At 34.6% G+C, this 24354-nt stretch overlaps 1 protein-coding gene across 2 annotated transcripts; it reads right to left on the minus strand.

The window, feature by feature from the left end:
* Positions 1 to 9910: 9910 nt before the first annotated feature.
* LOC104593881 (leucine-rich repeat receptor protein kinase HPCA1-like) lies at positions 9911 to 21646 on the minus strand. Of its 2 annotated transcripts, XM_010253939.2 has the most exons (19): positions 21352 to 21646; positions 20560 to 20680; positions 20388 to 20459; positions 20185 to 20259; positions 19996 to 20067; positions 17630 to 17791; positions 17457 to 17531; positions 15938 to 16009; positions 15751 to 15822; positions 15565 to 15633; positions 14438 to 14512; positions 14283 to 14354; positions 13971 to 14105; positions 12997 to 13481; positions 12746 to 12910; positions 12491 to 12627; positions 12195 to 12414; positions 10919 to 11151; positions 9911 to 10568 (listed from the first exon to the last, which is right to left on the minus strand). In XM_010253939.2, exons 1-19 carry the CDS (start codon positions 21431 to 21433, stop codon positions 10095 to 10097), a joined length of 2868 nt encoding a protein of 955 aa, XP_010252241.1. In that variant the 5' UTR covers positions 21434 to 21646; the 3' UTR covers positions 9911 to 10094. The 2 variants fall into 2 exon arrangements, with proteins under 2 accessions (XP_010252241.1, XP_010252242.1); XM_010253940.2 differs by lacking the exons at positions 19996 to 20067; positions 20185 to 20259.
* Between the last annotated feature and the right edge of the window lie 2708 nt (positions 21647 to 24354).

Consider the following 24354-nt stretch of genomic DNA (forward strand, 5'->3'; position numbering starts at 1 on the left):
TATCTATTTTTTCATCATTTTTCTTTTTGATCATTTTATTTTCAGTTTAATTTTTAGATTAGCAATTAGTTTGTTAGAATTTATTTTTGGTAGTTGTTAATTCTATTTAGCACAATTAGTTGTTGTTTTATTTTCTATTTGCAATTATTATTTGTTGCATTATTTAATTTCTTTTCTTTTAGTTTTTAATTGAATAATTAATTGCTAAATAGGAAATTGTTTAAATTTTTGAATTTGAGTTTAAATTTCAAATCTGAATTTAAGTTTTAATTTTAATTTGAATCTGAATTTGAATTTGAATTTGAATTGCAAATTTTAAAATTTGAATCTTTAATTTTCGAATAAAATATTGAAAAAAAAGTTTAAAAATTTAAAAAATTAAAAATTTGAATATTCAAATTTAAATTTTAGGATTTTAAATTTGAAAATCTGAATTTGAATTTAAACTCCCAAAAAATTAAATTTTGAATTAAAAAAATAAAAAAAAATTGGTTAATGTTTTTCTTGCATTTTCATTCCAATATTTAGGGTTTTAAATTCTAGAGCATGCATCATATAGGTTTATTTAATTGCTGAAATTTTCATTGTTAGTAGTTGTGAATGTGTTAGGTGTTGTTTTTATTTTAATTGTTCCTTTTGCTTAGTTGTTTACTTTATTCTTTTCGGTTTAATTGTTGAATTGCATCTTAGAAATATTTGTTCATGCATTGTTGTTAGTTGCATTTTGTTGTGTTTATTTTGTTTTTCTGTTAATTCATTTAAGGGCATCCAAACTAAATAAGATAAGGTGGGGATTTCATCACCCTTCCTTTGCCCGAAAATCACCATCATTCATGTGCACTTCACCCTAACCCTAATTTAAAATTTGAATAGAAAGATCCTTTAGGAAAGCCTCACATTTGGTTCTAAGGTGTGTTGAATTTTAAAAGAGCTTGAAATTATTTTTCATAATCAGCGGTTGGTGTCTAAGGAAAGAGGTTAAACGACTAAGCCTAAGTGGGTTTCGTGGTTACTTAATTAGGTCCTTGCGAGAGCAAGGGGAGCCTACATCCCTACCTCTTACTTGGCTAACCAAAGGAAGTGGTGTAATTCCATGTGAACCTAAAATGATTCACATTGGTTGAACCACTAGTTTAGGAAACCCTAGGTCAGTCACTAGGTCGTGTGGTTGATTTGTTTGCATTTAAAAAAGTAAGAAAAAAGAATAAAAAAAATAAAATTCAATTTGAATTTAAATTTTAGGAATTTGAATTTAAATTTCGAATTAAAAAAAAATTAAAAAATCAAATTTGAGTTCAGATTTCAGAATTTAAATTTCAAGATCTAAATTTGAAATTAAAATTCAAAATTTAAATTTCAAATTTCAAAAAAAAAAGAAGAAAAAGGGGGTTAAAATAAAATGAATTCAATGGCTAGAGTTTGTCGAATGAGAAATTACTTCCAACCTGAGCCGCAAATAGATTGGAACCATGTTTCTCGACAACTGGACAAGATTAAAGGTATGGCCCAAAGACTTGACCAAGTCCTTGCATATCGTTAATAAAATGGCCCATGCCCAACCTTGTCATCCTATCCATCATGTTCCATCCATACAAGCCCGGCCCATCATCTCAACCAAGTACATGCGGCCCATAGATTTTTCCAACCCAATGCTAACCCATTCTTTAGTCCATATAACCCTGGGTGGGAAAATCAGCCCAACTTCAATTATAGGGCCCAAGACCAAGAAAACCCCCTGCCAGATATGCACTCTCAATAGTCTGAAGCCCAAACTCACTAGGAGTACAATGATTACCATGGAACTCAACCGGCTCAACCATGTCAAACCTATTCACAGTCCTAACACAACCTATCTAACTCCATGTTCCACCAATTTCAGAGGCCACACCTCCATGGCCCATCATGTCAATTCCAGTAGATGCATCCTAGGAACCAACTAGCCCAACCTAATCAGGCTTACCCACAACCTCCTCAAGCACGTACAGTAAATGAGAGCCAAATAGGACAGCTGGTAGAAACCAAGGCGAGGGGAGAAGTAGGGAAAATACCGAGTCAACCGGTTGCAACTCCAAGAAATCAGCCACCGGGTTTTCTTCCACAAAAAATTCAGCTACCTCCTAAGAAGCCTCAGTGCGAAAGTACAAAGGCTATTACAACCTTAAGGAGTGGGAGGATTTTAGAGGACCCCATATGAGAAAAAGAGAGTTAATGAAAAAGAGCAGGAAGATCCTAAGTTGGGGGGAGAATAAGAAGGAAATGAAACTTTAGAAGAAAATCCTATAGTAAACCAACCCATAGTTTTCTTTCCAACTGCACTTACAATCGGGCCAATGCTAAAGAACAAAGAAACTCACAACGAGGAGAGCCAGGAAGTCCATATTAGCATCCCTCATCTCAATGCGATCCAATATGTCCTGGCCTATGCCAAGTTCTTGAAAGAGCCGTGTATTCAAATGATGGAGCCACAATCGGCCCCACAAAAAATGATTTTCTTGGCAAATGTTAGTGCAACTCTCCTAAATCAACTCCCCCGGAACAAGAAAGACCTTAGTGCTCCTCTCATAAGCTGTGTCATCACTGGAATCACCTTCGATTGGGCACTAGTGGATCTTAGGGCTAGTATAAATCTGCTTCCATCCATTTATAATAGTTTCAGGATCGGCGAGTTAAAAGCAACCCCAATAATTTTGTAACTCATTAATTGGTCAGTCAACACTCTTCGAAGTGTTATTGACGATGTCATGGTCAGGAAAGAAAGTTGTCACTTCCCATTGGATTTTATCCTAGACATGACCTTAACCGAGGAACTGAACCACATCTCGATAATCTTAAGATGTCCGTTTCTAGCAACGACTGATACAAATCTCAACTGTAAATCAAGAGAAATGGGCATTTCATTAGAGGAGCAGAAAGTCCGATTAAACATTTTTAGTGCCTCTAAGTATCCGAAACAAGGGAAGATGAATGCAAGGTGGACATAATTGATGATATTTTAGAGGCCCTGTCTACCCCGTGGTTACCCCAATCTGAACCCTATCTGTCGGAAGATGAAAGTGAGTTGGGGAGTATAGATGGGAATAGTGCGCGAATGTGTCCGACTGAAGACGTTAAACTTAGCGCTGGTTGGGAGGCAACCCAACGTAGTTTTTAGTTGATTTTTGTCTGTAGTGTTAGAATTGTTGTTTCTTTTCTTAATTTAAGACTACGTGGCAAACCTTGAACCCCTCAAAAAAACCCTATCCATTATTCCCTTTGGCCCAAATCCTTTTTGCATCATTCTAGTCATGCCATTATGGACAATGACATTTAAGTTGGGGGTGAGAAAAGAGAGAGAAATTTTGAAAAAAATGTGAAGCTAAGCCTTTAAAGATGGAAAACTAAAATTTTACTAAAATTTTTAAAATTTTCCATTAAAAGAGATTCCCAAACAGAAAAAGTTAAGGAAACTGATAAAATAATATTGAATTCTATAGAAATTGGTAGCAAGTGATAGGAATAAAAAATTTGTCTTGTTTGAATATTGTCGAAACCGTTTAAAAATTAGAAAATACTCCCAAGTTTGTCTCTGTCAAGATAGGAAGAGAAAGATTGAGAAACTAGACAAAATTCTTCAAATTGTTAAGAGACAGTGGATTATCCTAAACAGTGTTGCAAAAAAAAAAAAGAGAGAGAATAAAAGGTCAATGGACACCCTAGACTTAGTAATTGGGTCTCTTCACCTAAGTCAAGTGTTGAGATTCGCGTAAAACGGTGAAAGGTAACAATGAAAATAAGTTTAGGGGTAGAAATCCGTTGTTAGAAATAATAAGAAGAATACCTGTTTGATTTTAAAATCAATCTCATCTTATCAAGACAGTTTGCAAATGGAAGGGTAAGTAAGATTTTTAAGCCATGTTTTGGTAATATTCAAAATAAGATAGTTTTACCCCTAAAACCCAATACCGATCTATACAGAGTTTGAGAATGCTGGAAACAGGATGCTTGGCTAATTCTATTAGGGATGACCTTGTAATGGGAAAGATTTATATACTCAATGTAATTTTAAGGCTGCATTGTTAAGGGACTAGTAATGTTTAAGTTGGGAGTGTGATAACCCTGCATTTTGATGCCTTAAGGGCATCAATTCAGGGGTATTTTCGGCCTTAGAGTAGTCAAAGTGTACTATTTTCCCAATTAAAATCAATTATGTGACATCTGAGGGTCTCGGTGCAAATTATATAGAAAACTATGAAATTTTCTAGGCTGAAGTACAGTTTTTGGGAAGTTGGTGTGAAGACCTGTTGAGAGAGGGGGTGTTTTTGTAAAAAATTGAGGACAGGAGGGCACCTCCTATCTGCTAAACCCAGTTGGCGCACATCCTATTGTATTACCATGCTCCCCTCTCCTTAGCAAACCCTAGGGAGCCTTTTTAACCTAATCTTTTCACTCTTAACAAACCCTAGCCACCCCTAGGTGTTTATTCTCCACCCTCCACCTCTTTTAATCTCAACCACTCATTTTATGGCTCTTCTTTATAGCTTTTAAACCCTAGGATGCCACCTATTCTGCTAATCCTCACCATTCAGCTCTCCTACCATTAAACCTCAGCCACTCCCTCTATCTTATATCCCAACCATTCAATCTAGGGCACCACCTATTCTTTTAATCCTAACCCTTCAACCCTAAATGTTCTAATCTACACTCCATTTCTAGGTGTCCAAATCTCAGTCCTACATAATATTGGGCGCCCTTTCCTTTTATTTTCAGCCATAGGATCACCCCAAAACCATCTTAGCCATCCATTAGAAACCCTAGGGCGTTCCTAACTTTGCTAAATCCCAGCTGCCACCCCCCATCTTTCTCCCTATTTCTAGTTGTGTCCACCCTTCTCTATAAAAAAGGGTCCCAGGGGCCCTGTAGAAGGGGTTGGTCAATTCACCCAAGTAAGAAGGAAGGCTGATCTTGAGAAGTTCAAGGGTAGAGGAAGATGAGGACGCCCAGGCAAGAGGAGGGGTTCCTACTTGCAGTTGACCAACACCACTACTACCACCTCTGGATTTGAATCCTAACCATTTTTTCTTCAGTTTTAGAATTACTTTCTGTTCTTTAATTTCCATTTTAATTTTTTTCCTTCCTACAAATTTTTTTATTAGATTTAATTTGTGTTTTATTTCTTTTCTGCATAGCTAAAATTCGGCCAGGTAAGACAGAAGGCCTTGCTCGAGAAGTTCGAGGGTCGAAGGAGAGATCCGGAGACTACTACCTCTAATCGGATTTTCGAACATTTTTATTTCGTTCCTTTTATTTATTTGTTTCTGTTATTTATTTTTATGCACTTGTTATTCTCAGTATTGTTCGAATTTGGTTTTAATGAATTCTATTTTTTTCTTTCTTTTTAATTAATTAATTTTATATTTCCGCAACTCCCTTTTGTGTTTTCTCCCGAATCTAAGTATGTAATTATTTTTCCCTTGCTTCCCTGTGGATATGACCCATTCTCATCACTTTATTGCATTAGTAGTTGTTCGAGAATCGGAATAAAGTTATAAATGTTTAAACTGGTGTTCCGAAGTGTTAAACGACGTGTTTTCGGACACACCAGGCCCAAGCCCACATAAAGCCTGCAAATTTTAGGGTCGGGCTTGGGCTTAATATTTCAAGCCCGGCCCCACCCACATATATTTAAACTTACACATTTTGTGTATAATGTATACGTATGTATACATGTTATTTTATATATAGATATTATAACATGACAGGTATAATTTATATTATATGTAATGTTTTATATTATGTAATGTATAAAATAAGTTTATATGCATGTTATGTCATTTAATATATAGATATATAATGTTTTATATATGAGTGACATTAGTCCGAAATCAGGCCTGGCCCAGCCTGAACCCATATAGACTTGGGCTAAGGCTTATGTTTCAGGCCCAGAAACCCCAAGTCAAGCCTAAGCTATAGCCCTTATCATAAGTGTAAAGCCCGGCCTGACCCATGATCACCCCTAACTTGGATTGGTCCTTAGGTTCAGTTAAGTTTGGGAAGAGTAATATAAGACCCCACCCCAATGCACCCTTCCACAAATTCAGAAATTACACACCTTCGTCCAACCTTTCGTCCATGATTCCTCCACTAATGCGATCACTCTAAACTAGAAATATAAAGGAGAGCCCTTGAATGGATCAAGCTTTATTAAAACTTAGGAACTAACTATATTATCAAGTGACATTTATAGTATGGAAAAGTGCAATAGATAAAAGACACATCCACAACTAATTAGCTTAGAAAAGTAGAATGATGAAATTGTTTCAGTCCGAACTTTTCCATCCAATTAAGGGTGTCAATTGACCGGTTTTGGAATGGACTCGTTTAATTCAAAATCGATTTGGACAGATTGGACGGACTAATAAGACATATTGGATTGAACCAATCTAGTCTAAAATATTTATTAGATTGGACTGGACCCAGTACGTTTGTAATAAATTTATATTGGATTGCATTGGATTAAGCTAAAATCTGGTCCACTGATCTAAGATAAGAATATAGGTGTCAATGGACCAGGTTAGGGTTGAAACCAACATAAATTAAAATGAATTTGAACAGATTAGACAGTCCAGACATTGAATTAGACCAATCTCAAATCGTTCAAAATATTCATTGGATTGGATTGGACCTGGTCCATTTGTAAGGGACTCACACTGGACTGGATCGGATTGGACCAAATCCAGTCCAATTGACACCCTTACATCTAATGAGATAATAATTAATTTGACTATCTTCTTAAATTTTATACTACTAACTTGCTAACATTCAATTTAATAATATCATAATTAATTTGTGCAAAAAAAATTCATAGTTTAGGACTTTATCCGGTCCATACTTTCCAAGACCCTAGAATTAGATGTTTGGAACTAAGGGTGTCAATGGACCGGTTTTGGACTGAACCCCGTCCAGTCTAAAATCAATTTGGACGGATTAGACGGACCAAAAAGACATAGTGGATTGGACCAATCCGGTTCAAAGTATTTATTAGATTGGACTGGACCTGGTCCGTCTGTAATAAATTTATATTGGATTTAGTTGGATTAAGCCAATATCCGGTCCATTGATATAAGATAAAAATATAAGTGTCAATGAACCGGGTTTGGATTGAAACCAATCTAAATTAAAATGAATTTGAACAAATTAGACGGCCCAAACATTAAATTGGATCGTCCAAAATAATTCAAATTATTCCTTAAATTGAATTGAACCTGATCCATTTGTAATGGACTCACATTGAACTGAATCGGATTGGACCAAATCCAGTCCAATCGACACCCCTATTTGGAACCTACATTAGTAATGACCTTTTTTATTTTCGGGACCTCCCATTGCAAGGCGCATGGAGGAGCAAAGAGTGGAGGCCTTACTGGGTATGGTCATTCCTAGCCTGGTCAACAAATTTCTAGCCTCTGGGCTATATAAATATTATTTTATTCCTAGGCCTGGGCTATGCCATTGATCAAATAGGTTCTAGCTCAACCAAATTAGGCTGCCCCGGCCAAGCCCAGCCCAGCCCATAAGCAGTCATCTCGCAGGGCTTAAAAAGAGAGACTCTGGCAATTATCAATTTCATATTCCTAGGCAACATCTAGGGAAAAAAATCCCAGGCAATAATGTTCAAGTATATAACCAAAATACAAAAGCTTAAAAAACCCTCAAAGTTTTCACAGAAAACCCAACTATTCTAATGAATAATATCACTGTTGTTTTGAAACTTAGACTGTGTTTGGTTGCAACGTAAATAAATTTGTACTGAAGCAACAGTGCAAATGATTTGAGTGTAAATTCTAACCTATTTTTCTTTTAAATTTTAATTCATTTTATTTGATTGCAGTACAAGAATAAAGTAAAACCTAAAACAAAATTAAATCAGAATTTGTATTTTTTTTTCATTTGCACTCCTATGTATTAATACTAGTACAAATAAAATTGTACTGCAACCAAACACAGCCTTAACATAAGAAGTAGGGCTGCCGATGGATGGAATCTAACCCCTATCTGATTAAGATGATCTCTGTCGGCTTAAATTATATATAAGTATATATAAATTTATCTCTAAAAAACAAAACACAAAAAAATAGCTACTTTATCATTAAGACATACACATACATATAAAGTTATAGTAGGTATATGAATATGAAATATAGAATCAAATCTAACATAACTTAGTATATACTTACATGCATATGTTAATAAGAAAGTAGCTAATTTTTTAGTTTTTCATAACAAATCAAACTTGAATAATATCAGAATCCAATTGGATCTGAATTCGATCTGAAACCCTTAGATTTGATTGGATTTCCATTTGGTTTTCAACAATTAGATTGAATCTGGATATGTCTGATCCGTGTTTTTATTTGTTTACAGACCTAATTAGAATCATAGCATAAACTTAGAGAGAGCTTAGGGCAGCTACCTCTCTCTTTATAGAATTCAGATTGAAGAACCGGATTTTCTTTTACCCAAAATTTACTTCAGATGGAGTTTTGACCACCTTGAAGTTTCATTAAAATTATATTATTAAATAAAAGAAAAAGGAGTACAGGGAGGAGATATTTTCAAATCATGCATTGTTCCGACTCGAAATTCTACGCAGTCACACATATGTATCAATTTGGTTCAATTTTACTCTTTTGTTTGTTTTTATAGTAATATTAATTTATTTTAGTTTTTTAGAAGATTTTATTTGAGTTTCATTAGTTGTCTAATAATTATATTTATATTTGAAATTCAAATAAAACTGACTATTGAAATTGTAAACCGTAGATTGAAGTGGTTGTGGATAACCACTTCTACATTTCCTCCATTTTTTAGGAATGGAAGCTTCTCACTTCTCATTTATTTCTAAAGAATTATTATTGAATGTATGACACCTGTCTTAGAGTTCAAAAATTTAAATGTGGTTAAAAGCAATTTATGTATATGAGGAGTGGGTTTTTTCTTTTTCTAGAAAGTTAAGGTTGCCAAATGTTTGAATGGTGGGGGGCTATGGCCTGAAGACCTTCCTTTAAATTATAAGTGAGCATTTTCATTAACTGTTATAAGTGTGGGGATATGGTCTGAAGACCTTCCCACTTCATTTATGTATAATTGCGTGCATTTGCACGTGATAGTATCTCCAAGACAAAACTATTTACAATTCATAGCAGTTTTTGAACAGTTATTAGTGGATAGTTTCTTAACTGTTATAAGTGGGTAGTTTTTGGAGTGAGAGTAAAGGACATATATGCCATTTTTTATGCCCATTGTATGTTGCTTAGATAAGGGGTAAAAATGTCTAATGAAAAGTCCAGAAAATGGGGCTATTCGCTCTTATATATATATATATGTATGTGTGTGTGTGTGTGTGTGTGTGATACCTAGGGTAAGTGATGCCCATCTCCTAGGTGGGTAAATAAATTTCCCACCGGCAGAAAGTTGCCAACACTTGAATGGGACAAAAATGCCCCTTTTAATAATGGATTTTTATGGATAAAATAGTCATAGCTTTATTTACATGGGAAATAAAAGAACATGGGTAAATGCACTTACTCAGGTAAGTCTTTCATGGGAAACACTTACCTGGGTATGTATATTTACCCGGGTAAGTAACTTACCGAAAAACGAATGGGACCTTAAACTGTTTTGGATTTATAAAAATAAAAAAAAATAATAAGAGAAAAATAGGAAGTTATCAGGGAAAAAAATCCAATAGGTAAATAGAAAATAACGGAATTACCCACCCTCTACCCGCCGTGAATTGCAGCCACACATCTCTATTATGAATTGAGAGATGTGTGGCTGAAATTCAAGGCGGGTAAAGAGTGGGTAGGAAATTAAATGTGAGTAGGAAAATTGGGTTCACATAGAAATACTCATTATGCATAAAACATGCAGAAGACAATTGGATTAACTAGAACTTTAAGCATTTCCCCATTCCTCTTCCATCAAACTGACATGCATCCAGTTATATTTATCCAGAACTACTGCTCTTCATAGTATAATATAAACATATCAAAGGCTAAACCTGGTTGCATATATACTTCCATGTTCACGATCATCTATATACAAATGTATTCTGCTTATTGTGGTTCCACCTTGGCATGTGGGTACCCACCACTGTAATCAAAGGACTCATGCCCATAAGGATGTCTAGAATGCCCTCCACTAGTTCCCCCATAAGTTGCTGAGGTAGATGCTGATTCAGCATTTGGATTTAGACCAGCTATCTGCATAATGCTCTCAATCTCTTTCACCACCTCACTCATTGTGGGGCGATCAGTTCCTGATTCTTCCACGCACCACATTGCCAGATCCACATACTTCTCGAATCCTTTGAGAGAAGTGCCTAAGCCAATGGCTGGATCAAGCAATTCATGAAGCCCATATAGATCCTTTGTCTTATCAATTGTTATTCTCATCTCTCTCACTATATATCTCCCTCTCTCTATTGGTTTTTTTGCAGTTATCAACTCTAGTAGTAACACTCCAAAGCTATACACATCACTTTTCTCTGTCAACTGCTGAGACATGTAATATTCAGGATCCAAATAGCCCTGCAACAACCAACATTAGATTTCTTTCATAAGAAACAAAAGCTAAAGTCCTACATCACATCACCCTATTCCTTTTAGGGTCTGTTTGCTTTGTATTCGGAATCGGAATCAGAATGGTCTAATTTCCATAACCTGTTTGGTTCAGACAGAAATGGGAATGGAAATTAAAATCAGTTGGAATGAGATTTCACTTTCAAATAAGGGAGAGATAATGGCCATTCCCACAAATGGGGGAATGTCATTCCACTAGGAATGAAAATGGGATTCTGATTCCGCTAAACCAAACAGTTGGAATGGCACTTATATCTATGGTTATTGTCAGCACCAAATTTAGTTAATTGACCACTCACCATTGTTCCTTTTACTTGGGTGGTGAGGTGATCCTTCTCCTCACCCATAGATTTTGATAGACCAAAATCAGCAACTTTTGCATTTAACCTTTCATCCAATAGAATGTTGTTCGACTTGATGTCTCTGTGTATTATGGGAGGATCCGCATGATCATGCAAATAAGCTAGCCCTCTTGCTGAGCAGAGGGCCACTCGAAGTCTCCTTGTCCAATCCAACCGGATTCCTGACTTACCTGCACAAAATTCGAATATGTATATGGCAAAGAGCCCCATTTTTGTGAGGATGGATTTCTATAATAATGACATGTAAGAAGCAACTTGAATAAACCTTTTTCTTGTGTATTAATAATCTAGGAATTTGCAGAATGCCAAACATTTATTGATACATGTGCAGAAAAATCCAAGAAAATAAATTCGAATGGCACCCAAATTGAAAGTAAAAGTAGAGATAAAGAGAAATAAGCGTAGAACACACATACAGATTTACATGGTTTGGCTTATAGCCTATGTCCACGGGCGAAGGAGGAACAGAAATCCACTATGAATTTGGCAATGGAGAAGAAATACAGAATTGTGCTCTTACAGAAAAAAACCCTAAACCCCAAATACACCAAATGTCTCACTCATCTCTCACAAGACTAAGACTCTGTATATAAGAAAGAACCCCCCGAAAATGCATAACTCTTTGTATTCGGGTTTTTCTCAAATTAATTTGCAGCAGATTCATGAAGTGGGTTGCCACAAAGAATTCAAGGCACAAACATAACAATACATTGTTGGCTTGATCCAGATTTTTATGTGCATATATGCTAGGGAAACTTTGTTTTGGTAAATATGCTAGTGACACTTAGGCCTCATTCATTTTTTGGGAAGAAATTGGGGCAGACAAGTTAGTGGGTCTATTGAAAAGAAATAAACTTGCATTTGTTTTCTGGCATTAGTGGGTCTCGTGAAAAATAACGATTCCTAAACAGTTCATTTACTTGGAGAAGTAATATTTTCCTCAAATTTAGATAAATTACTTATACATGGGTGCCAAAATTGTTAATACATAATGGGACAATATTTTCCTTTCAATAATGTTAATTTTTTTGGATAAATCGATTATTGTACACCTTTACCTAGGGAATAAAAGAGCAACGTTAAATGCTTTCTTCTGTGAGCTAGATAAATGCATTTATCCAGATAAATCATTTACAAGGCCAAGGTAATAGTTTCATTTGAATTGGGAGGATATCCATTTTTTGTTAAATCAATAGATAATTAGTTAAATTACCTGAAAGGGTTTCCTTTAGAGTACCATTGGGAACATATTCATAGACCAACATTTGTTCATCTTGATCAAAACAAAATCCAACAAGGCTAACAAGGTTCTTATGATGAACCCGAGAAAGCAGCTCAATCTCAGTTTTGAACTCGATGCCTCCCTGCATGGATCCTTGCTGAGCTCTTTTAACTGCAACCAGTTGACCATTGGGAAGGGTTCCTTTATAAACCTGTAAAATTATTTGTTGTCAAAAATAGATGATCTGTAGTTGATGCTCAAACAACAGACAGGGAACCATGATTTACCTTCCCATAACCCCCGGATCCAATGGTATTAGCCTCTGAGAAATTATTGGTGCTTTTCTTCAGCTCATTATAAGAGAACCATCTTGCTCCCTTTAGCTGAGGAATGCTGCTACTGCTTTTGCTGGGGTCCCAAGAAGCTGCATGGGCATAACATAGAAGCCATCATGATGACCATGAAGAGAGAAGAAAAGTAATTAAACAGGACAAAATTAACAGGAGAGAATTAAATTTGTATTGACTAAATCAAGATCTTACAGAAAGATTTGTTTTGTGCAATAACTTTTTCAGCTCTTCTCTTTTGATGAAAAGCATATAATCCTGCAAGGGTTAGGACTAGGACAAGCACAAATCCACCACATGCTGCTCCAATTATAACTCCAAGGCTCACTGATTTACTGGATTCCGATTGTATAGATGTTTCTAATTGATACATACAAAGAAAGGTTATCATAAGTGAAGCAAATTCTTCTGCTAATTCTAAAGAAAGGGTATTATTAATTACTTACCTGCAAAGGCCCCATATTCTGAACCAATGAAAAAGTATGGTCCAAAAAGCTTTGAGGGCTTGAAGGTTTGGTTGCTAAGCATGAAGCCAATCTTTGAAATTACTGATTGATTGAAACGTTCTGATCCAGAAGGAAAGACTTCTAGATCCAATTCAAGGTAATTATCTGAATCCTTGGTTGGGTCACTCAGAGAAACTGAATCAACAGGAAGTTGATAGGTCTGAAATGAAGCTATTAGTGACTTCTCAAGAGTAACATAATAGGATGAGTTCCCCAAGTCAGAGAATGAAGGAGCTCTGAAATATAGGATGCCCATGTATGGGTATGCGCATTTGCAATTGGGACTGGCCTTTTGATCTGGAGGACAGAGGACTGGAGTACAGTTACTAATTGTGTTGGTGGAATATGGTGGAGTGGTTTTCTGTGGAAGTGTGCAGTATTTGGCTGTTGCTCCTGATTCCTCACAAACTGGATTACCTTGAAGCCTAACAAAAATAAAGAAGATGATCACTAAGAGAGGTTGCCCTACTACATAGGGATAAATAAGACTTAAGTAATAATGATAAGAAGGAATTAGCAATGCCTCAAACATTTAAGGCCCCGTTTCATTCACAGAAATAGGGGTCTGGAATCGGAATCGGAATGGGCTATTCCAACTCCAACTGTTTGGTTGGGTAGAATTGGAATTCCATTCCCATTCCTGCTGGAATGACATTCCCCCATTTGAGGGAATGGTCATTCCCTGCCCCTCCCTTGGGAATGAAATCCCATTCCTGTCTGAACCAAACAGACTATGGGAATAGACCATTTCGATTATAATCCCAAAGGATTTTGATTCTGATTCCCATTCCGATTCCGACTGTGAACCAAACGGACTCTAAATTTCACATCTTCAATTGCTTGGAATATCCAAAACTAGCTAGTTAGGAGCTAACATGGAAATAATGGCTTCATAAGAAGTGTAGTTAGCTTACAATAACTGATTACTGTAACCTCCTCTTTCCACAAAAGCAGAAATGAAATTCTTTTGCAAATCAATCAGTTCTAGCTCGTTACTAAAGTTAAGGCCAATGTCCAAAGTCCCATTAATCCTGTTGTTCCTTAGACTCCTGCGACCATATTTTCAAACCATTAGTCTATATTATAATATCTAATATTATGCATATATACTATGAAGATTTGTAGTTTTCTTCCTCTTATTGAACCTTTCAGGAATAGCACATTCATTAGAATGGATCAATTTTAACATATCTGGTAAATATTCTTCAAGGTATGGCAATACTTACACAGTCTGCAGCTGTGGAGCTGAAAACATGGCCTGCGGTAATTGTCCTTTAAGTTGTGTATATTCCATTGCTCTGCAACTCAAACTTGGTTAATTTTGGGGATGGAATATGTGTATCTTTATACGTTTAGATAAGATAGAGAGAGAAGTACATACAGTGTGGTCAAGGACTCTAAGGTTGAAAACCACTGAGGAATATCTGTTGCATCAAAACTATTATTGCTCAAGTCCCTATTAAGCACAAAGTGAACACCCAGTGTCAATAAAGCATCATTGTATTGTGGCTCTAGTCATGAAAATGGTTAGGTTGCAGAGATAGAAATTGTTTTGGGATCAGTAGGTTCCATTTGGATCTTGCAATTACCATAGTAGTTGTTGGGCAAGATAGTCTCCTTGGTTGGGGAATTTTTCAGGGCTGCGTTTGGAAACGATGCAAATGGAGTGTAAATCTCGGTTCAGGGTAAATTTGTACTCTGGTTCACTTTTATCTGTGTTTGGTAACATTACATTTATGTGTTGATAAATGACAGACCAATGCATATTTACATTGATAATAAGATGTAAAAGTACATCAATAAAAAAGGAAGTAATTTGCATTCGAGTGGATTTTTGATAAAAAAAAAAGTATATGTTTTATTGAAATTCATGTTTGCATCCATTACAGCTAAAAGTCTGTTTGGTAAGAAGATAAAATTGTCAGTGCAAAATTAACCCAACTTTACAATTTATATGAACCCAACTTTACAATTTATGTGAACTGTTTTACACTATACATATTTACATTCACACTTTTTTGCATCGTTTCCAAACGTAGCCTCAAGTTTCCCTCAATTTCATTAAAGAAGGCAATGTCTCCTTTAATTTCCATATGGGGTTAAGTTAAAGACCTCAGTTTATGGATATTATTCACTTTTGCAGTTCATTGGGGTCTAATTGGTTAAATTTTGAAATAAATTTGAAAGCGGGAATATATCTTTAACTACCCTTGTTTTTGTGGTATATATATAAGCAATTTTATACAAAAATTACTTTTTTTTTTTTTAATACTGGTACCATGAAATGCACTTTGAGCTGCAAGTGTTGCATTACCTATAGATATCGGTGCAACATTGCAGGGATCTTATCGCAATTTGCAAACATATGTCTTGTTTGCTTATAGAAAGTACCATCATTCTTGTTTTGTTAAAAAAAAAAAAGCATTTATTCAATGTTTAAATTACTTTTCTTTGCTTCCAACTACTATTACTATGCTTTCACAAATAAGTTAACAAGTTGCTACTTACACATAATTGAGGACATCCATGCCAGTTAGGTCAGGCACCGGACCTGTCAGCGTGTTGTTGGACAAGTGGCTAAAAATAGAGTACTGATAAGTCAGATTCTATATATAATCTTTGAATTGCAATAACAACGAAGCATGATTAATTGTTTCATTCTGGAAACAAGTGTTAAGTCATGTATCATCTTACAGCTCACTAACACTTGTTAGGTTATTGAGGCTGGAAGGAACATGTCCACTTAATAAGTTCCTGTCAAGACGCCTGCCACAAAGATGAAACCCAATAATCAAAGCGTGATATTTACAGAAGGATTTTTTTTTTTTTTCTGGCTCTAAATCTGATACGATTGTTGTCCTCAGTGTTGGAAAATACTTACACAACCTCCAAAGTTTTCACGAGTCCTAGAGTGGGAGGGATGCTCCCAGTCAGTTGGTTATTATCAAAGAGCCTGACACAAAGTCGATCGAAAAGTAAAACATCATGACACAAACCTTAGTTCCATCACAAAATGTGGTGTTAGATTTTGAGGTTTTATATCGATTATCAACGTTAAAATTGAATTGGAATATAATTTTACAAAACAGAATTTATATCGGTTCTTGGTTTACATTACATCCAACTGCAGCCAATTTAAAATAACACTATTTTAATTTTTTTTTGCTTTTAAAAAATAAAAATATTGATCATTCGTGTGTACGTTCTACTATGGTTCTTTAATGTTTTTTTTTTTTTTTTTTTTGATAAAACTAAAATTACATTAACAGAACAAAGGAAGATACACAAGTTCGGAAAAAAGGAGAATCTGACTGACCTTAATGATCTTTTTACTTCAGTTATTACTCGAGAAGATAATGCCCTTTTAGCTGAGATTTCATGGGAGGAAGAAATTAAAATGACTTTGTTTAGTATTGGTAATTTCAAAGCCTCTGGTCCTATATATGCTTTTATTTTAAGGAATTTTGGGAGGCTATGAAGACTGATATTATTGAATTTATTCAGGATTTTTCATATATAAATAAGAAGATTGTTAAGAGCTTAAATCATACTTTTATCACTTTAAGCTTAAATTCTAATTTTCAGCTCTACCTAAGAAGTTTGTTAACTGCAGGAGGATGTGTAGAGGTGAAAGTTTTGGTCTTAGAGATGGAACTAAAGGCAATTTTGGCGGCCATTTTGTTTACAAGGGGCTAGAGTTATTCTTCTTTTACTATTATGCATGGTTTTTGAACCATCGTTGACCCATATGGTTGGACCATTGGGCCCAGGAACCATTTAGGCAATCAGTTCCGTTTTATCCCAAATTCAATCTTAGTCAAAAACCGTTAAAAATCAGTCGATGACCCATTGATCCAGACGGTCGAACTATCGACCCATTCAATGGTTTATAACCGTTTTTTTATTTTTTATTTTTTAATTTTTTTTAATTTTTTTAATTTTTATTATCAAAACAGATCATCTTTTCGACCCAAAAACCAGTGGCCAAAATGATTCCATTTTCAGATCATTTTTTAAAACCATACTATTATCTCGGACTCCTTGTTAGTATTAATTTTTTGAATGGGGATTGGGATTCTATGCCTTCGCTTGTGAGACACTTCATTGATCTTATTTAGGTGTTCTAGTATTGGTTTTGGTTGAATTTTGAATAACATATATAGAAGTATAGAACCACAACCATATATATACAATGTTAATTGGACAGCCATTTATTTATTATATATTAAATAATATATAATTTGTAGAAAAACATATAGATGGCTACCGTTGGAGCTTTTGAGAAAGGTTGCCATTTATTTATTACAATGTTTGCCACACTACACTCACAATATGAAGAACCCGATTAAATTAGGTGTAATAACAATTGGATCTAGTAACTAGTTTATTGAAGGCCTTACACATGTATGAGAATCATTTCTGAGCTGAAAAGTTGAGGTGGGATGGTTCCTGAGAGCTGATTCTTTCCAAAATGACTGCAGATGAGCATAATCTATGTGAATTTCTATTCAAAATGAATTCAAGTAAGAACAAAACAACTAATCCAAAATAGAATTAATGAGTTGGGACATACAAGTGCTTGGTGTGAATTAGCATATCTAGACCAGGTGTACTCCCATTAGAGACTGGAATGGTTCCAGTAAGCTTGTTGTCAGCTAGATCCAACCAATAAAGTTTGGACAGATTACCAATGGAAGGAGGTATTTCTCCAGTGAAGCTGTTAGAATTTAGAGATCTACAAAGAATAAATAGTTTCAGGAAAACACTTTTAAATATATGAAGGTTGAAACATCATTCATGCTTGGAAAAATCAACAACAAATTTCCTATTTCTCTCCTACAAGAAAATTACACATTTTCTGTTGGTTCTTCAAGTATATATTTAGTTTCCATCTAAATATTACCAATCAACTCCTAGCCTCTCTCTCTTTCCTAATGCTTTTTTGTTTATCTTGTATATATGTTTCTACTAATACATTGGTTAACTTCTGAATTGTTATTTGAAAACAAATTATGAAAAGGAAATTAAGTAGGAAATAGAAATTTAAAAGAGATAGGGAACATTGATATTGACCATATATGAAATATATTTATTTTGTATTCTCTTTTGAAATATTTCCTATCAAAAGAAACCAAGGATTTTAAAACCAAACCGAATAATGAACCGGTTAGGGGTCTGATTCTCAGGTCGAATGGTCTAACCGTTCGAATCAAATGGATGGCCTGTTCTGACAAATAAATAAATAAATACGGTCAAAACCGTTGGATGGTTCAAACGGTTTGATCACCTGGGTTAGCGGTTTACTGACTATATCAACGGTTTTTGGCAAAATAACAGTTCTAGGGTAAAACGGACCGGTTCCCGATTTTTCCAGTCCAACTGTCCGGTCCGGTCCGGTTTTGAAAACCATGAAAGAAACACGTTAGTTTTTGTTTATAGGAGTGTTCTAAATTATATAATTTATATTGAAAAAAAATTAACGGCCTTAGTTTCAAATCTGTAACAACTATGATACTTTTGTCCTAAATACATGAGTGAATTACTGTTTTGATCCATGTAGGGTTTTAACATTTCTTGTCAATTGGGTTTTTGCCTTTTGAATCCTAATTTTCTACAGATAGTTAAGCCTTCTACGTGGTGGAATCTATTAAATTATATGCACGGAAAAATCTATGTTACCGGAAAGACATATTGGCGACTCCTTAAAAAGTTTCTCCTCCTTAAAATTAATTTTGTAAAAATGTAAAAGAAACAAAAAGGCATAATGAGGGCTCCATTATCATTAATTGCAGAAAACTTAGGAAATCAATTATTAATTGAAATGTCAATTGATTCTATCTTAATTTAAGTTATATTAATTCAATGTTCTATTTATTATATTCGAGGATTTTTTTAATATAAAAATAAATTAGATTTCTAATTATGCTAAGACAAATAAATCAATATTTTTCTGGCTCATTGTCATTCCTAGCTAACCATAGATTAAAATAATATTCCTCTGCAAATTTAATTTTATATCAATCCAATATTCTATATACTATATTAGAAAATTAATTTAATACATATATATATATATGAAAAAGAAAAAATTATTCGTGGATATATATAACATTGTTGGTCAACAATCTACATCAGTCTATTCTCTCTCCTCCCTTTTCTTTCCAATCCCTTCAAAATTTGAATTGAAAATATATAAAAAAATATATAAAATATAGATATATTTAAACTTACTCACAACCAATTCAGTTATTATTATTATTATTATTAAAAAATTGAATGCATGCATGGGCATCTTTTTAACACTAGTTTGTGCATCGTATGGTTCTCTTCTAGGTTTATTTATTTATTTATATTTATACAATATAGTTATCCACTATAAATGGTGTAACAAAGCGATAAATTTTGGAATCCAAAGATGAGTAAGCAGAGAAGACAGTATAAGTAACAATTGATATTTTCTTTGAGAGAGTAATTATAATCAAGGTTTAAAGTATTGATACGTACGTATCAGCCCATAACGGTCGAGACGTATCATGCCGATAGCTTCCCGATATGCCCCTCCAGGGGTTGTATCGGGTCAGGCACTGGTTCAAAGGGTGGCCAGGTCTTAAACCGACCCCTCTGAACCAGTTTCAAAAAAAAAATAAAACCTAAAAAAAAGTACCGAATACAGGCCGATAGGCATGTTGATAATTTGAACCTTGATTATAATACATGTATGATCAATGGCTAAATGGTTCGATTTTTCTCTTCAAAAAGTATTACACATAAAAATCTTTTAGAAGAGTCAACTGTTTTACAAATAAATAGGGGGAAGTATTTAGAAGAATAAATAATGGCACTAATTGGACAAATTTGTCCTTAAGAAATCAGGACACAACTAATTGGTTGACCCATTCAACAGAACACAAGAACCACTTCTAAAATTTGATGCCTTACAGAAAGGCCAGCTGCTTTAGAGAACCTATTGTATCTGGGATTGGCCCAGAGAAGCTGCACCCAACCAGGATCCTGACATAATTAGAAACCAGTTGATCAATAGGACTCTAAATTAAGCAATCAGGCACCCTTCTAGAAATTATCCAAAGAAAAAGGTACTAGTGTAGAAGTCATCAAGTTTTATCTTACAGATTAGAAAGCTTTGTCAAGCTCCCAATGGATACCGGGAGGGATCCATTTAGACCTTTGTTGTAGGACAGATCCCTACACGCATGGATCAACTGATTATAAAGCTAGCTAGGACTCTTCATAATTATGTAATTAACCAGGAAAAGGCAAGTTGTCAATCACATCTCCATCAAGAAAGAGTAGTTCAAGTAGAGAAGACTCACAAAGCCTGTAACTCAGAGAGGGACTGGATGTCGCCGGAGAGTTGACCCTTCAGTCCCATGCTTGACAATGTTCTGATGAAATCGAATTGGTTGTGTAAAGGTATGAAGTGATGGTTAAGAGCAAAAATCATCCATGAGAGTAAGAAAAAGAAAAGCTTGGTTAATGACTTACATGGAGACAACACGAGAATTGTTGCAGGTAATTCCTACCCACCCGCCACCACAAGGGTCTGAACCTTCCCAATTGGATGGCGTGTTTTTCCAGAGAAGTCTTATTGAATTCAGAGCAGCAACTGACTCAGACATACCAAAACAGAAGTAACATCATCATAAGAACACTATTTTCTGGTAACTATTTACAATTAAAAAATTATAGCAGAGAAATTAATCTTCAACTTATTCCAGATGAAATGAAGGGAGAAACCAAGGAACAGAATCATCTTCTCAGGATCTTTGTTAAGGAAACAAGATTTGCTAGGATCCATATATAGCATTGAACTGATAGAGCAGTAGCCAATGTAATAAACAGATGATCACTCTTACAGTCAACCCAGTAACCTCAAATTCCAATGATCTGAAAACTACAACTATGGCGGGACCTAAGTTGGCTTTTTTTTTCTCAAGGAGAGGCTTGAGGACTGAAGATCGAATTGAAAGTAAAAGGCAGCTGCCATGAAAAAGTTCTCCTGAGTCCTGAATTGGTGAATGTACATAGTTTCTTTTCCTGATACTTTTTCATTCTCATGAGAAATTATTCTCTGTAAGGGCGTGTTTAAAAACATCTAGTGTTTGGGCAAAACCCAAAACACATCCAGTGTTTCTATATGTCTTAACAGAGACAGAGAGGTAATTAAAAACATTACATGTTTTGGAGTGTACTACTTATGGAAACCCAGTTTATAATTTCCTTCTCTGTGATAATCTATCTTAATCTTCTAAAATAAATTCAAGAAACAAGGCTTACCATCATTAGAATTTGTCTGTGCACCTGAAAATGAAATTTGAAAGAGAACGACCAGAAGACAGGCCTGGATCTTTTTGTCCATTGATGAAAGAACATAAAATGGATAACAAGTAAATAAACCACTCAATCTCAATTAGAACACAAGTAAACAACTCTCCTTATTCCTCTTCTGTGATGATTCTTCAACAACTTCATCAAAAGATTTCTTTCAATGCACCAGGTGACTCTGAAGAACTGAAAATCACCATATTGTGGCATAATATATATTTGAATATTCTTGTACAGTTTGGAGATGTCTATCTTCTATGGTTTCTGATTAGATGCTTTTGATTGTTTAATTAATATAGTCTTCCTCAACTCCTAGAAACATTCAAACATAAAAAATTAAATTTATTGAAGAGACTAATCAGTTTAATATATAATATATATATACCTCCAATTCCACACTTACATAGTTCTATTGGCCTCTAGCTACCAAACACAGCTGGTGATGTAGGGGGCAATTAAATAACTACTTGGCCAACTTTATAGAACCTTATATATAATTATTATACCTCAACCAGCTGTGTTTAATTAATGACTTTGGCCAAGTCCAAGGGGACTGGTAATCCCCTTTGGTCAGTCATCTCTATTATATTTAATTTCAAATGGGAGGATGTCATTCAATGACCCTTGATCACATTGGTTACATGTTAATAACCCATTCTCTCAAAGATAGAAAATTAATGTTCACAATAATTATTTCCTTGTCTGAAGTTTGGAGCCACACTTCATGAGTCATGAATCAATGAGAGGCACCTTATTGAACCATATAGTAAAATCCAACTGATGGGCCGCCACCCCCCTCCCCCCCTAATTGTGAAGGAATTCGCATGGGTGCCACGTAGAGCGCCCCCGTGTATTGGGAACATCTCGTAATGACAAGTATAGTAGATGCAAGGATTAAATTATCGGTATCAGGTATTGTATCAAACAAGTTGGATACGGATACGAATATGGATATGTTTTGGAAACACATGGATACAGACGAAAGATATAGAAACATTAGATATGCTAGAAAAATGCATAGAAATCACATAAATATATTAATAATACTAAATTAAAAGATGAATTATCTATGAATAAGGTATAAACACATGAGAAATGCATACTTCAATAGGTTATATATGAAGAGAAACATTACAATCAACAATATCAGGACTCTAAAACACTCGAACATCATACAGTAATTATCACTCTATTTCAATTTTTATTAATTTTTGGAAATATTTATTAGTTTAGTATTTTTATATAAATAATAACTCTTTTTTAAATAATAAATATGTTTTCATTTTTAACATATAATTGTAAAATAAAACATATAAATCATTAAAGATAGATAAAATAAATTATTTATATTTTTTAGTTTTTATTAAATTTTTTGGAAATTAAATCTTAAATTATTCATATCAGTTTTCTAATTATATTTTTCTATTTTCCATTAATTTTGTTGGGAAATTTTATTTATTTAGTATTTTTATATAATAACTCTATTTTTTTGAATAATAACTATGTTTTCATTTTTAACATATAACTATGTGTAAAGAAAATATATAAATTATTTAAGATAGATGAAATATATCATTTTTATAATTTTTAATTTTTATTACATTTTTTTGGAAAAATTACATCACATTATTTATTTCAGTTTTTATAATTATATTTTTTAATTTTTATTAAAGATGAAAAACAATCCAAAAGCAATCAATATACAATTTTGTCAAACTAGGCACAAATATACTTCTGTATCGGTGTATATCAGATAGTGTCCACTGACACAATGCGATACAGCCTGATACGGAGGCGTATTGTGCCGATATGCACGATTCATGGGATACATACCCAGTCGTGGCGTATCCCGTATCCATGACCATGGATACTTTAATCCTTGGGTAGATGTTCCAAATGCACACTGAGATGCGTGGTACATTCCAGGCCACTGGGCCCATCTTGGTCAGTTTGAACTTTGAAATGGTGTGTTTTGAAATACACCACACGTCACCAAGTCTTCTTTATTGTGGTCATCAGATATGGAACTAGGATTTTTTCTTGAGGGGGCGAAAAACTAGTAAACATGGATAGGGAGGGCAAAAGTTTGTAAACATGGACAAGAGAACTAAACTATAGGTGTGATGTGGGCGTAAAAAAAATAAATAAATAAAATAAAATAGATGTGATGTGGGTTCTAGAACATGAGATTTTGGTGTAGTGAAAAATATCGCCATATATTCAGCTTTGAACCCAGATTTGAAAAATATCGCCATATATTCTCTCTCTATATATATGGGCCTGAGCCCAGATTTGAACCCCATAATCCAAAATGTGAATTTATTTCCTAGAAATGGGCTACCTTTTCGAAGCCAAACAGAAGAATCCAAAATTTTGTAAAACTAAATGTAAAATGTCCCAAACACAGTTTGTCGTCCACCCTGCAAATATTTCTACGCTATACTTGCCTCGCCTTTGTTATCCATCGTTATAGTGGGCCTTTGCTCCTTAAAGAAAATGGATGAAGTAAACTAATATAATGACGTTTAGCCTCGTCATCCACATCTAATCAACACGACCATGTCAACCATATATACTCACCATTTTCTTTTGGGATAGGTAGACTGCACTCCACCTCAGAAATCTGAAATTACAGTCCCTTATAAATCACATCCTGCCCATAAATTTAGCATCGATTCACGGTCAGGATTCATCCCACCATATTCTTTCTTTCTTGAATTTTTTTGTAGGCGGTTGCTTATAGGATACGTAGTACTATTATATTTTGATGAATGGTAAAATACCATTGATGGAGTGCTACAGGAAACCTTGTTTTTTCCCATTTTAGATCTGCTACTCACAAATTGTTCCCATATCCCTATCTATAAAGCACCACTGTCTCAAAGTACCAACCAGCTGATTGGTAAGGTCTCCTGCTAGTTTTAGCAGAGACTTAGGACTGAATCCCGCCTGCAC

Source organism: Nelumbo nucifera, chromosome 5, assembly GCF_055504915.1.
Source record: "Nelumbo nucifera cultivar China Antique chromosome 5, China Antique-T2T, whole genome shotgun sequence".
Classification (NCBI taxonomy): domain Eukaryota; kingdom Viridiplantae; phylum Streptophyta; class Magnoliopsida; order Proteales; family Nelumbonaceae; genus Nelumbo; species Nelumbo nucifera.